Raw genomic sequence first — 15,396 nt, 5'->3', positions numbered from 1 at the left:
TAGTTGAAGTCCCCCATCACCACCAAATCTGGGGCCCTGCTTGACTTTGTTAGTTGTTTAAAAAAAGCCTCATCCACCTCTTCCACCTGGCTAGGCGGCCTGTGGTAGAAGCCTAGCAGGACATCACCCTTGTTTTTTACCCCTCTTAGTCTAACCCAGAGACTCTCAACACGTCCATCTCCTATGTTCATCTCCACCTCAGTCCAAGTGTGTACATTTTTACTATATAAGGCAACACCTCCACCCTTTCTTCCCTGTCTATCCTTCCTAAGCAGGCTGTACCCTTCGATACCAACATTCCAATCACGTCTATTATCCCACCAAGTTTCCCAAGTGCCAACGATGTCATAGTTATATTTATTAGCACTTCCAGTTCTTCCTGCTTATTACCCATACTTCTTGCATTTGTACACAGGCATCTAAGGTATTGATTTGATCTTGCCTCCCTATTTTGCCCTGACCTTCTTTTTACTCTGACATTGTTGCCCATGCTGCCTCCCATTTCTGACCCATCACCCAGGTTTCCATGTTCTCCGCTTACCTGTGGGCTTTGCTCCCCTGCTCCCGTCGAACCTAGTTTAAAGCCCTCCTCGCTAGGTTAGCCAGTCTGTGTCCAAATACGGTCTTTCCCCTCCTTGAAAGGAGTTCCTTTGGGCAGAATCTACCTAGCCCACGGGTTTTGCTTTAACCCTCCATTGTTTGGGCTTGAGGTGCTTTAGTTAGGCCTTGGCCATTGTTTGGGGCCTTTAGCCTTACACCACAACTGATTGTCAGGGATTCTCATTACTACATAGGCCCTGTTCACCCCTCAGCTTCTGAGAGCTGTGTTCTGGCTGCAGTGTCTATCAGCTGTCTTGGTCTAGAGGAGGAAACTACAGGTGTGTGAGTGTTTAACGCTGAGCCCCGAGAGGGTTGGCAGAGTAAGTGAACCTGAGAGCTCGTGATTAAAGCACACGAGCCTCTACTGTGCAAGCTGTAAGACACAACTCACTTAGCTAAGGCCACTTGAACAAATCAACTCAAAGCCCCCAGTTGAATTGTTCTAGACTGAAACAGTTTCTCTGTTTTGCAAACTAAAATGTCCGAACTCTGCCATAGGATTCCTTTTCAGACTAATGTGCCAGATCTGCTGCCACTCAGAACTTCACACAGATCACCTGCCCAGGTTCTGGGGACACTCAAAACTTCTTGGCTGTAGCAGGGGTAGAACTCTGATCCTCTTGTTCCAAAAGCAACATGTGGGCTAGAGCAGACTCTGCATGAGAAGGCACTACTGGCCGTATGACACACACTGGCTACGTCTACACGTGCAGCCAACATCGAAATAGCTTATTTCGATGTTGCGACATCGACATAGACTATTTCGATGAATAACGTCTACACGTCCTCCAGGGCCGGCAACGTCGATGTTCAACTTCGACGTTGCTCAGCCCAACATCGAAATAGGCGCAGCGAGGGAACGTCTACACGTCAAAGTAGCACACATCGAAATAGGGATGCCAGGCACAGCTGCACACAGGGTCAACGGGCGGACTAGCGCTTCCGGGGCAACAGCTAGCCGCTCCCTTAAAGGGCCCCTCCCACATACACTCAGCCTGCACAGCACGTGGTCTGAGGAGCCATATAGGCACACAGACCCCGAGCGCCGCAGTCATGGACCCCCAGCAGCAGCAGCAGCAGCAGCAGCAGCAGCAGCAGCAGCAGCAGCTAGAGGTCCACCCAGCCCTCCCGGCAGGAGCAGGGCTTGCCCTGGCTCACGCCATGTTGGGGGCAGCTGAGCACCTTCTTGCCCCAGGGGAGGAGATGCCCCCAGGGCAGCGGGGCTCAGCCCCTACCCCTGCAGCACCCCGCCCCCCCCCCCCCGCCTCACACGCCGGCGGCTGTGGAGCTACCCCACCAGCACCGACTGGTGGGAGCGGCTGGTGCTTGGGGAGTGGGACGACAACCACTGGCTCAGGAACTTCAGGATGACCCGACAGACATTCCTGGAGCTGTGCCAGTGGCTCACCCCCGCACTCAGGCACCGGGACACTGCCATGCGGCGTGCCCTCCCTGTGGAGAAACGGGTCGGCATCGCTGTCTGGAAGCTGGCCACCGTCGGGGCTGTCTTCATGGAGGTAAGAGAACCCACAGGGGGAGGCCAGGCCAGGGCAGGGGGGCCAGAGCAGGCCAGGGTAGGGCAGGGCAGGGCAGGGGGGCCAGGGCAGGGCAGGGTAGGGCAGGGGGGGCAGGGCAGGGGGGCCAGGGCAGGGCAGGGCAGAGCAGGGCAGGCCAGGGCGGCCAGGGCAGGGCAGGGCAGAGCAGGGCAGGCCAGGGCAGGCCAGGGCCACACACACCCTGCTCACCCCTCATTGGGGCTGTCCCATGTGCTTTCTCTGCAGGTCGTGCGTGCCATCAACGCCATGCTCCTGCACAGGCTCGTGAGGCTGGGGGACCCAGATGCCACTGTCGCCGCCTTTGCCACCCTGGGCTTCCCCAACTGCTTCGGGGCTCTGGATGGGACTCACATCCCCATCCGCGCCCCGCACCACAGTGGAGGCCGATACCTCAATCGGAAGGGCTACCATTCAGTCGTCCTGCAGGCCTTGGTGGACAGCCGGGGACGGTTCCAGGACATTTACGTGGGCTGGCCTGGCAGCACCCACGACGCCCGGGTTTTCCGGAACTCGGGCCTGTGCCGCCGGCTGGAGGCGGGGACCTACATCCCCCAGCGGGAGATCCCTCTGGGGGACACCACCATGCCCTTCTGCATCATCGCGGATGCGGCCTACCCCCTCCGGCCGTGGCTCATGCGCCCCTACACGGGCCACCTCTCCGCCAGCCAGGAGCGCTTCAACGAGCGCCTGAACCGTGCGCACCAGGTGGTGGAGCGCTCATTTGGCTGCCTCAAGGGACGCTGGCGATGTCTCCTGACCTGCCTGGATGCCAGCCCCAACAACATCCCCCAGATTGTGGGTGCCTGCTGCGCCCTGCACAACCTCGTGGAGAGCAAGGGGGAGAGCTTTCTTCAGGGCTGGGCCGCCAAGGCCGGCAGGGCACACGTGCAGCCACCTGCTGCACCCAGTCGGCAGGTGGACCCAGAGTGGACCCGGGTCCGGGAGGCCCTGCGGGCCCACTTCGAGCAACAGGCCGCAGGGTGAACTCTGCCCAGGCCCCCTACTGCCCGCCCCTTCCTCCCCCACACTCCTGCCCCAACGCCCACACCATGGAGCACCCCACCGCCCCCCCCCACTTGTCCAGGAGAAATGACAGCACGAACTTGTGGGTGAACGTAAATGTTTTTTTTGTCTTAACAAATTTTTTTTTTTTAAAAAAAATAAATATATATGTCAAACAGAAACCAAAAAGGAGGGACAAACGTTCAACAAAAGCAAGATGTGCACAAATAAAACAATATACAACAACAAATCAAAGAACTGTGCACCATCAACAAAAAAGAAAAGCAGGGAGGAGAACGGGGAGAACTATTTACAGGGGCGGGACAGGGCAAACAGGGGCAACAACAACAGAAACCAGTCCACAAAAAACTATGTCCAACAAGGGGGGGGGGGCCACGTCCCGGGCCCCTCGCCCCTACAGCCCAGCAGTGGGCGTGCCCGGCCGGGAGCTCCGCCGGGCCTGCAGTCTGGTCCGCGGCTGGGTGGGAGCGGGCTCCACCGGAAGGTAGCGGTGCCGGCGAGTCTCGGGTGGCCCCAGGGGTCCCTCGGCACGGTGGCCCTCGTGGGGAGGTGGTGGGGCAACGGCGGACGGCCCGGCGACGGCTGGAGCAGCTGGTGGTGGGGCTGCAGGAGCGGGCATGGCGGGCGGTGGCTCGGCCGGCGTGGCACGGGGGGCCAGGCAGTCAACCAGCCGGTTGATGGTCTCCATATAGGCCCCCCATGCCTCCCTGCGCCAGGCCAGCGCCTGCTCCTGCAGCCGGAGGTGCTGCTCCGACACCTCCAGCTGCCGGCGGAGGATGGCCAGCAGCTGGGGGTCCGTGGCCGCCGCCGGTAGCAGGCGCGGGGTCCGCCGTCTGGCCCTCCGCGGGGCCGGTCGTTCCTCGGCCGAGGGGCTGCCCTGGAGCGAGGGTCCCGGAGGGCTCTCCGGGACAACCAAGGCCTCGCCGGCGCTCTCTTCCGGTCCTTCGGATGGTGCAGGTGCAGGTGCAGGACACAGGAGAGGAGGGGGGAAAGAAGAATGGAGACAGGCGTTAGTGTGGGCCCCGAGCCGTGGCCTTTGTCCCCCCCGCCCTGTGCTGCAGGTTCCCCATCCCCGTCCCCGGGAGATGCTGCTGTGATGGATGGGGTTCAGGGGTCCCCCTGCCCTGCACCCCGTCCCCTGGTGGGAGCGACTCTCACTTCACCCCGCAGGGTCTGACAGCAGGAGAGCTTTCTTAGGCCACAGATGGCCAGTTTCTGGCAGGAGTGTCAGCACCAGCTGTCGGAAGAGACAGTCCTTCCAACCCGTCGTGGGGAGAAGACCCCAAGGGGGGCCCCTCTGGGATACAGCTTTCCCCCTCCTCTGGCTGGCTGCCTAGCAGCTCTCCCTTCCCCTAGCCTCTACCTGTGGCCCCCGCCCTCGCCCCCCAATTCCAAGCCAGCTCGGCTCCTCCCTCCTGTTTGCTCAGGGCAGAGGTGTCACCTGCCAGCTGTAGCGCCAGGATCCTCCTTTGGCCCTGGGAGCTCCTCGGCTCTGGTGGCTCATATGTAGGCTGAGTCTCCCTTTGGCACTCCCCCCACTCCATCACATGCTGCTGCTGCGGGGTGTCCCACCCCCTCCTCCCGGGGGCCCCTCAAGGTTCCGCTCCCCCCTGGCCCGGGGATGGGGCATGGCACTGTCATGCAGGGTGGCGGGGGGCAGGGGCTGATGGCTGCAGTGCTGTGAGGGCCATGGCCCTGGTGTCCTTGGGGCCATGGCCACTTGAGCATGTGGGGGGCCCTGGACACATATCTGTTCCCCCCGCCCCTCCAGCCCCGGGGTGTCCACCAGAGAGGGGTACCTACCTGTGGGTCCGCTCCCACAGTCCGGAGATCCCCGGGGGTCGGAGGCCCTGCTGCTGCTCCGGGATGGCAGGAGGAGGATCTGCAGGCTGGATTCTGCGGAGGAGGAGCCCCCCTCCTCCTCCTCCTGCTCCTCCTGCCGCGATGTCCCGGGGATGGCCTCCGGGGGGGGCCCCCGGGGTGCGGGGCTTGCCTCTGGGGCGGAGTCCGGCTGCAGGGCCTGCTCGGGCTCGTCAGCCGAGGTGTCAAGGGTGGCCGGAGGGGAGGAGGTGTGCCGGGAGCCCAGGATGTCCCTGAGCTCCCTGTAAAAGGGGCAAGTGACGGGGGCGGCCCCAGATCGGCTGGCCGCATCCCGGGCCTGGGCGTAATCCTGCCGCAGCTCCTTGACCTTACTGCGGACGTGGTCAGGAGTGCGGGCAGGGTGACCCCGGGCAGCCAGGCCATCGGCCAGCTGAGCGAACGCATCTGCGTTCCGCCTCTTGCTCCCCATTACCTGGAGCACCTCCTCCTCGCTCCAGAGCCCCAGCAGGTCCCGCAGCTCGGCCTCCATCCAAGAGGGGCCCCGCTGCCACTTCCCAGACTGCATGGCCCTCTGGCTGGGCTGGCTGCCCTGGCTGCCCTTGGGGGGGGTCCCCTGGGGGCGCTGGGGGGGCTGCTGGGCAGCCATGGCCGGTGTCAGGGGCTGAGGGCTGTGCAGGCTCGCCGTGTGTGCAGGCAGGAGCCTGCACGTTGCCTCAGCCTCCTGCAGTCAGGGCTGGGGAGGGGACCTTTAAGGGGCCGCTCCACGCGGCCACCAGTGAGCTGAGGGGCTGGAGAGAGCGTCTCTCAACCCCCCAGCTGATGGCCGCCATGGAGGACCCGGCAATTTCGACGTTGCGGGACGCGGCTCGTCTACACTGTCCCTACTTCGACGTTGAACGTCGAAGTAGGGCGCTATTCCTATCTCCTCATGAGGTTAGCGACTTCGACGTCTCGCCGCCTAACGTCGAAGTTAACTTCGAAATAGCACCCGACGCGTGTAGACGTGACGGGCGCTATTTCGAAGTTGGTGCCGCTACTTCGAAGTAGCGTGCACGTGTAGACGCAGCTACTCGCAACTGGCAGCTCTTATTCCATCCAGTAGAGCAACACTGTCGAGTTGGGTATAGTAACCTCTCAGGCCGAGTCGCAAGGTCCTATAACACCCTCCAGCCTTCCCACAAGGGGAGCAAAGAGCAATAAAAAGGGCTTGGGAGGGCAGCATGGAAGGGAGGTACCAGCAGATGATTTGATCCCACTCTCATCAGCTCCCCTCTGCTCTACCACATGGCCGAGAGAATCAGTGTGTGACCGGGGCAGGGAGGAGTTAGGGAACAGCCCTGGCCTAAGCAGTGCAAATTCCCTTGCAGTTCCCTGAGGGAGTACCTGCCGAAGGAGGCACACCCAGCAGGGAGCGGGCTGCATTTCAGACGCTAAGCAGAGGGACCTACCTGCCTGCAGAGCTTGTGGGTGCACACAAGGACAGGGCCCTGCCCAGCTGCTCTGGCGTCCGGCCCGCGTGGGGCTGTGGTGCTGCAGACATGCAGGGCTGTGTGCGCTTCTGCCCTCTGTCCCACGGGGTTAGACGACGGTGGGGAACACTGGACCTTCCCCTCTCTCTGCCCCATCCCCCATGCTGGGGTGTGTTTGCTACAGGGTGCAGGTACCATTGAACGACGGGTAAGAGAGGCTGTTGGGGAGACCCACAGCTGTGGGATGCGGTGCTGCCTCCTCTGTCTCATGCTGCCCACTGCTGGAGACAGGCGCTGGGCTAGAAGGACCTGGGGTCTACTCCTGTCTGGCTTTGCCTATGTCCATGCCAACGCTCACCTTCCAGACTTGTACTGTCACCTCACGGAATCCCCTGCTCGTGTTTACGCCCGGGGGCACAGCAGGAGTTTGACGTTTGCAGAACCTGCCTAATGTGCCCTTTTTAATCTCTTTTCCAGGGAAAGAAGAGGGGCAAATGTGAGTATTTGCAAACTTTTTTCTGAAAAAAAGTAAGTTATGGTCTAAAACCTGAAAACTTTCCCTGAACGAAAAGGAGAGTGAGCTGAGTTGTCTTCTGAAGATGACTGTGACACCACCTCCTGTTTCTGGGGGTGACAGCAAGAGTCCTGCTTACTGCAAGCAGAGTGCAGAGTTACATTTTGAACAGATTAGGCACTTGTAACATCCCCGGGCCCAGGCGGGTATCACCGTCTCTCCCTACACATGTGGGGCTCCGCCCCACCACTCACTTTGCGGAGCTAAGAAAAAGCTAGTTCAGCTCAGAGTCAGGATAAAACTACGAGAGCTATTGGCATTTGTACATCAGTAAAGAGACTAGAACCAGGTAAATATCCCAAGAGAGTCCTGATCCAGTGGTGTGAGATCCAAGGAGTCCTTTGTTCTCATCCCATCTCTGTAACAGATGCCTTGTGTGTCCTTGGGCAAGTCACCTAACTGCTGTGCTTTGGCTTCTCCATCTGTCAACAAGAAAGCTGACTGGAATCCGCCATCTGGGGTTATTATTTATGAGCAATATCCCAGTCGTGTCCAAGTACCTGACAAAGCTTATTGAAATGCCTGGGTGAGGTTCTTTGCCCTGTGTTAACATTGGAAACCAGAGTAGATGGTCCCTTGTAGCCTTAAAATCTACTGAAGAGTTTTGGCAAGTTTCGGAACTGCCGATCATAACTTCCATTGTGTTTCTAAATGTAGAGGCATATCCAAAATGAGCGCGACGCCATCAAAGATAGGAACACCACGGTGAAGTTGGAGAAGAGCAGAGAAATGCGGGAAAAGCTCCAGGTAAAGTTAGAACCCTAAGTTTTCTAGTTTCAGGAAACTCTGTTCCTATTCTGTTTCAGTGGCAAATGTGCTGGTCCTTGGACAAACATTTATCAACCATTATTTTCCCAAGACCTGTGATGATTACGAGATAGTCCCAATTACATTATACAAACCTCCCTGTCAAACCACACACTGGGCCAGGTTGAGTTCTAGGGCTAGAGCTATATTTGTCTTTGGTGCCTGACTCCCACAGCATTCCAATGGGATTTAGGCCCCTCCCCTTCTTAGACGCTACTGGAAGTCCCATCAGGTATCGTTCTGCTCCTTTGGGTGCCTAAATACCTTGGTAAATGGGACACTTGAGCTGTTCCATTAGGAATCTTCTTCTGTAATCATCTCTGTTCTGTCACCACCACAGATCATGCAGCCACACTACCGTGAGTGCGGTTATAACCTATGCAAACACGTGCAGAATTTTAATCAATGTATTAGCATGAGATATGCTGGGAAGGAACAATCAGTTTCACACATACAGAACGGGGAGAGACTGTCTAGGAATGACTACAGCAGAAAGGGATCTAGGGGTTATAGTGGACCACAAGCTAAATATGAGTCAACAGTGTGATGCTGTTGCAAAAAAAGCAAACATGATTCTGGGATGCATTAACAGGTGTGTTGTGAACAAGGCATGAGGAGTCATTCTTCCACTCTGCTCTGCACTGGTTAGGCCTCAGCTGGAGTATTGTGTCCTGTTCTGGGCACGGCAGTTCAAGAAAGATGTGGAGAAAGTGGAAAGGGTCCAGAAAAGAGCGACAAGAATGATCAAAGGTCTAGAGAATGTGACCTATGAGGAAAGGCTGAAAGAATTGGGCTTGTTTAGTTTGGAAAAGAGAAGATTGAGGGGGGACAAGATAGCGGTTTTCAGGTATCTAAAAGGGAGTCATAAGGAGGAGGGAGAAAACTTGTTCTTTTTGGCCTCTGAGGATAGAACAAGAGGCAATGGACTTAAACTGCAGCAAGGGAGGTTTAGGTTGGATATTAGGAAAAAGTTCCTAACTGTCAGGGTGATCAAACAGTGGAATAAATTGTCTGGTGAGGTTGTGGAATCTCCATCGCTGGAGATATTTAAAAACAGGTAAGATATGTGTCTATCACGGATGGTTTAGACCATGGGTGTCCAAACTTTTGGCTTGCCTGGGCCGCATTGAGTGAAGAGGAATTGTCTTGGGCTGCATATAAAATATATAATATAGTTAATGTATATAAATCACATAATAATGTTAAAAGCTTACGATCTTGTGGGGCCGCATTACTAGCTGTCCAGGGCCGCATGCGGCCCGTGGGCTGCGGGTTGGACACGCCTGGTTTACATAGTACTTGGTCCTGCCATTGGGGCAGGGGGCTGGATTCAATGGCCTCTCGAGATCCCTTCCAGTCCTAGTGTTCTATGATTCTGTGATATCTGCCCAATATAACTCAGCCAAGCTTTTAGAACACCAATGCGCTGCCTAGGCTAGCGCGTGGGCCTCATGGGTGGCCCTCCATCTCAGTGCGCCATAAGGTTGTTGCAATGGAGACGGTCTCCCGGCACAGGGTAGTTCTGCTAACTACGCTTGGTGCCTAGGCTTTGTGGGGTGCGCCGACTGAACCCAAGCGGTGCTTTGACCAGACGCAGAGAGAGCACAGGGCTCTTACAGTGTTGCGGGCAATCAGCACACCCCCTCACTTCACAAGCTCTTGCTGGCCCTGCCTGTCACATTGGTAATATAGGTAGGAAAACATGATGTGGACAGAACCCAGCGGAATCTGGGAACCCTGCACGTGGGCAGCGGTGAACAAAATGTCTCGCAGGCCACACGTAGAACTTGGAGGCACGTGGGCCGCAGGTTGCCCGCCACTGTTTTAGACCAGTAGAGCTAACTGCTGTGCATGGCCAGTTCCTAATTCTGTGTCACTATCGAGCGACTGGGTTTGGGATGTCCCAGCTGAAGGGAGGCTCCCTTAATTTGCTTTAAGGGCAATTTAATTCCATTGAGTGCGACCTGTTCGACTTTGCCTCCTCCAAACTAGGCCATTTTTATGCTGGAATAACAGTGTCTGCACAGCCTCTGGCTCTTGCCTCAGGGTACGTCCATACTTAATGGTCCATCTCCTGGGGGTCCTAGAGGGGACATGCTAAACTGAACCATTAGAGCTCGACAGTCAACCCTGGTACTCCTCATTCTGGTAAACGGTAAGGGTGGTTAACGGGAGAGTTTCTCCCGTCGACCTCCTTCGGTGGGGATGACCTGATAAGTCGATCTTAGATACATCATTTCCAGCTACGCAATTGTCATAGCTGGAATTTTGTATCTACTATTGATTTTTCAGGTCTAGTGTAGACCAGCCCTGCATCTGCCCCATCTCTTCCAGTGGCTTAGCTGTGTGAGTTACGATTCCCATGTCAGGTGCTGTTGGTCTGATTTCTTGGTGCAGACGACCCCTCTGCTGTGTGCAAACGGAGCGATTAGCAGGAGAGGAGGAAAGAAATTCCGAGGAGGACCCTGCCCCTATGGCACCTGTGCAGAGATCACATCGCTCCTATTGTCTGAGCTGATTGTGCTGTAAGTTAGCAGCTGCTCAGCACCTCCCTGTGTGTCCCAGGTCACCCCCAGCTCTCAGGTGTCAAGGTCTTGGAAAACACCTGCTTGAGCTGGGCAACCCCACTTCAGAGACACCCTGTCTTTTACTCACAAGCTCCAGCCCTGCATTCCCCTTAGGCACTGCTTTCCATCCCCATGGGCGTACACACCCACAAGCAGGCTCTGGCAGGAAACACTTGTCGGAGAGGTCGTCATGTTAGTCTGTATCTTCGAGAACAACAAGTCCTGCGGCACCTTATAGACTAACAGGTATTTTGCAGCATAAGCTTTCGTGGGCCGAGACCCGCTTCGCCAGACGCATGATGCAGGAAACACTGCTGTGCTTTACTTTCCATACACTTCAGTCTTGGACCTAACCATTGTATCACTCATTTACGCATCTGGGGTAACCTCAGGCCAGCCTGCTGCCGGTTAGAGACGCCTCAGTGCTCCTCCAGCCGGCCAGTCTGAGCTGACAGGCAGAGGTAAGTGGCAGTCAGCCTCACTCCTTCTTAGGGATAAAGAATTCGGAACTGAAGACGCACTGCAGGGAACCATGAGGAGCAACTAAACACTAGTGCCAGGCCCCTGTGTGCAGAATTGTTTCCTTCTGAGCAGCACTAAACATGCCTAAAACAAAGCCAGCAATGTGGGGAGAGGAAAGGAGGCCTCAGAGAGGGAGGGAGCTGAGCTGGATGCTGCTGAGGCAGAGGGGCTCCGGACGCTTTGCCTGGTGGCAGACGCCACAGCGGAAGAGGAGCTTGAATGAACAGTGGCAAGATTGCGTAGTGAGACAGGTGTTTGCTAAGGAGAGGGGGTTTGGAAGGAGAGCCTGACGTGGATGCGGTGGGCTGAGGATTAAACACTCCCTGCCACCCTCACCGCGCTGACTGAGGTGGAACTGTGCTGCGCCGACAGAACTTTTCTGAGGCTGTTTCAAGTACTGTGACCACCCTGCATGTGTGTCCGTGTGTGTGTCCTAGAGAACGCTGGAGAGTCGTCTGGAGCTTCTGCAGAGCCCTGACCTGGTCTATACAGTCAGCGCCCAAGAGTACTGGGAGGGGAAGTATCTCACTAAGGAGGAGACAGGTAATGTGCAATGTTTTTCTTTGCATGCGTTGCTAATCCTTCCTTGCCCCAGGTTCTTACTCTGCATCCGCGGTGGCCATCTCTGACCGGTGATGGGCGCACTTCACTGGTGCAGGAATTGGGTTCCGGGCTGGCTCTAAACACACAGGTGCGTTTCCCCAAATGCTGGGAATTATATGTGTTGCTCAGGTCCACTCCAAGTAGGCGTTGGCGCTCTGTGTCCTTGATTGTCAGAGGGTTTTCTCCTAGTGGTACACACTGGGGCGGCGGCGGCACCCCCTGGAGTGACTGCGCCATGACGGTGTTCATAGGTCCCTGCTGACCACAGCCTGCTCAGTCCCTTCTTCCTGCCAGGCAGGGCAGCTGGACCAGCTCAGCCTCCTGAAAATGCCCATCTGCTGGCTCTCCTTGTTGCTTGGTCTAAGTAGTTGCTGTGACAGGTTCTCCTTAGTGCTTGGTTAGCACAGGCTGAACCTCTTAAATCCAGGAATCTCTCGTCTGAGAGGACCACAGAAGTTGCAGGGCCAAAGAGTCCTGGGCCTGGGGACCCCGGCAGCATCTCGGCATTAAGGTGGGATCTGCAAGGAGCCTGAGCACCGCTCCCTGGCACCGCTGGGGTTTGCTCCAGCTTGGTCTGACTCAGATTGTTCCTTGGAATTGGAGGTGGAGTCCTGTGCCTCAGGGGAGCTGGTACTGATCCAGATCCCAGCACCCTTCCTGGCACTGCTTGAGAGGAGGCACCCCCCAACACGTGTCACCCGTGTCACAGCCACCCCAGGAGCAGGGGCCTGGACTGTGGCCCTCTCAGACCCTATTATCAGGCCCACAGGCCAGGCTTGAGGTGGACTTCAGTGGCTTCGGTAACCTGTGAGGGCCTGTTGGGCACACCGGTCTCCCAAGATCCCCAGGCACAACTTGAGTCTAGGGATGTCGAGGCTGTTCCCCACTCTGGCACTTCGAGTGCAGAAGGTGGGGGCCAAGACAGACGTGAAAAATACCCGCCACTAATGGCGTCCGTTTAAACACTCCCCAAGGTCGCAGATTCCCTGACCTTGAATGAGCCACCGCTACCTCCCAAATGCCAAAACCCCTCTGAGAACCCAGGAAGACACACTTGAGAATTTCTTCCTCTGAGGTAACCCCAAGCTCTTAACCTCTGTCCAGAGAGAGCTCGAAAAAACAACCTGCGATTTCTTACTAGCTGGCCTTGCAGGTGTAGGTCCTCACACCCAGAACCTCCTGCCTGCCGGCTGGGACACAGGACTTGGCACCTGGTCTTTAAAAGGTGACTTTTTATGGACAAAACAAAGAAAACACACCTGGAAAGACAGTCTGTGGGTGCTAGATACACGGGGCAACTGAAAAAGAAAAATTAAAGGCACAGAGAATTGCTTCCTTTGGATTCAGCTTAGAGGTTGCAGTACATGGCAAGGGAGAGGGTAATACAGGGGCACCAAGAAGAGAAGTCCAACAAACCCCAAAATGAAGAAAATAGCTTGATTGCGTCTAACTAAACATTCCCTGTTCTACTCACGTATCTGCTGTTCCAAGGTTTAGTCCTTCCCATGGCATGAATACTGCTGGCAATTCCATACCTTGCTCCTGGCCTAACTCATATATCCCAGCTTGGCTCTGGACACGTAAAGACTGCAGCAGGAAGGTCCTGCCAGGACTTCCCAGTGACTCTTGAGGATCCATTGTCTGTAGGTTTAACCCTTACAGGCAATTTAGTTAATAGAATGGCTGGGATGTCCAGAAAGGGTAGCATCCATCCCATGCATCACAAGAGATAAGGGCCAGCAACTGTCCGACCCACAGATGGGGGCCGTCATCATGCCACCCTTTGAGCAAGAAGTGACGCCGCCAGCGGTTGTCTCCAAAACTGCCTCAGTGACCACCAGGGAACCAGAAGGGCAGAAGGACTTAGTTCCTCCCCGGGTGACTTCCTCATCCGATGGGGCACTTTTAGCTCAAACTGTAGGGACACCTGCACTAAGCTTCAGAGGTCTGACTGTGGGTGGTTATGCAGGGACAACTGCCTCTCTGCCTGCAAAGGGCACCAGGGCCCATCATGATCTTCTTAGAAGAGTGGCACAAAACTTGAGTTTACAGGCTCAGAAGCTCACAGAGGACTTGGACGTGTGGGTGGACATATTAGCTCCTGAGGGACCCTTGACCATATCCTTGCCAGTTACTAAAAGTATAATAAACCTTACTAAGGTGCTCTGGCACACCCCAGCCTCTATTCCACCAAAGGCAAAAGTGGTAGAACACCAATATTTTGTGCCACAGATGGGATATGGGCTCTCTTCACCCATCCCCAGCCTGGCACATGGGTGATGGATGCCACCAGTCATAATGGACAACAAGGACAACCAGGTCCACACCAAGGGAGAAGGAAACCAAGAAGCTGGACCTCTTTGGCCAAAATGTTTATTCAGCTGGGGGGCTCCATCTTTGCATTACCAGCCAGCATGCAGTGCTCAGCTGGTGTGCTTACTACTCCTGGGCTTCCCTATCCAGGTTCAAGGAATTGTTCCCTGCATACTCCCACTCAGAGTTCACTGCAGTACTGGAGGAGAGAAATGTTCAGCAAAGGTTCAGAAAATGGCAACTAAAATGATGACGGGTCTGGAACAGGTCCTATATGAGGAGAGGTTAAAGAGACTGGGACTTTTCAGTTTAGAAAAGAGGAGCCTGAGGGGGGATAAGATAGAGGTCTATAAAATCATGAATGGTGTGGAGAGGGTGAATAAAGAAAAGTTATTTACTTGTTCCCATAATATAAGATCTAGAGGACACCAAATGAAATTAATGGGTACCAGATTTAAAACTAATAAAAGAAAGTTCTTTTTCACACAGTGCACAGTCAACTTGTGGAACTCCTCGCCAGAGGAGGCCATGAAGTTTTGGTCTATAAGAGAGTTCAAAGAAGAGCTAGATAAATTCATGGAGATTAGGTCCATAAAAGGCTGTTAGCCAGAGGGTAGGAATGGTGTCCCTGGCCTCTGTTTGTCAGAGGTTGGAGATGGATGGCAGGAGACAAGTCACTCTATCATTGTCTTCAGTCCACCCGCTCTGGGGCACCTGGCACTGGCCAATGTCGGCAGACGGGATGCTGGGTAGATGGACCTTTGGTCTGACCCAGTAATGGCCACTCTTGAGCTCTTACGTTCTTATGTTATGTTCTAATGTAGTGCCTCAGACCTCTCTCCAGGCAGCCCCGGACTCTGCAGACTCAACAACATGTACCATAGCCACTGCAGTTACTCTGAGGAGAAGCTCATGGCTTCAGGTGTCAGGGCTGTTTCCTTTAAAGACAAGACTCTGTTGCAACCTCACCCAAAATGCCTTCCCAAAACAGCATCACCTTACATACCAGACAACTTATTCATCGCCCCACGTTCAATCCCAGTCTGTATGGAAGAACACAGGGCGCCGAGCTTCACCTCTCCTCACGTCTGACACGCCGTAGCGTTCCACCAGAGAGAACGAAGTCTGTTCTGTAAATCTCTGAGATGCTTTGTCTTGATGAGGAAACTGTGCAAGGGTTCCGCTATTTTCCTGCAGCGACTATCGAAGTGCCTCCATTTATCTTGTCACACTTATAAGACAGAGCTGTGAATGGGCATCATCAGATCCCATCCTGTCCGTTCCATGGCAGCGTGCGTCACTCTTCTGAGCAGTGTCCCTTTCCCAGAGATCCGCAGAGATGGCACAGGAGCTAGCCCCCCCCGACGCCACCTGCTCGAGGTCCTGCTTCACTGGGCAGATCATTTGGCCTCTCCGCAGACCCAGGCTCTGTGCTGTGCCCCTTCTCACACAGCACTTTCCCAAACAGCTACGCACCGTTCCTTCCCTGCAGCCCCTCGCAGTCGGCTCCAGCACGGCAAGAGTCTCTCTCCTGTGGGGCC

The 15,396-nt window shown here is 55.6% G+C and overlaps 1 protein-coding gene across 1 annotated transcript in view; it reads left to right on the top strand.

Annotated features, from left to right (window-relative positions):
* Positions 1-15,396, top strand: part of LOC142010661 (nuclear GTPase SLIP-GC-like) — a 73,228-nt gene that overhangs the window by 17,147 nt on the left and 40,685 nt on the right. Inside the window, exons 8-10 of the mRNA XM_074989065.1 lie at positions 6,947-6,965; positions 7,701-7,790; positions 11,377-11,482. Of these exons, the coding sequence (XP_074845166.1) occupies positions 6,947-6,965; positions 7,701-7,790; positions 11,377-11,482 (215 nt within the window). The remainder of the gene's footprint in view (positions 1-6,946; positions 6,966-7,700; positions 7,791-11,376; positions 11,483-15,396) is intronic.

Source organism: Carettochelys insculpta, chromosome 3 (assembly GCF_033958435.1).
Source record: "Carettochelys insculpta isolate YL-2023 chromosome 3, ASM3395843v1, whole genome shotgun sequence".
Lineage (NCBI taxonomy): Eukaryota > Metazoa > Chordata > Testudines > Carettochelyidae > Carettochelys > Carettochelys insculpta.
The sequence above is the reverse complement of the archived record's forward strand: the minus strand, read 5'-3'. Positions and strand labels throughout refer to the sequence as shown.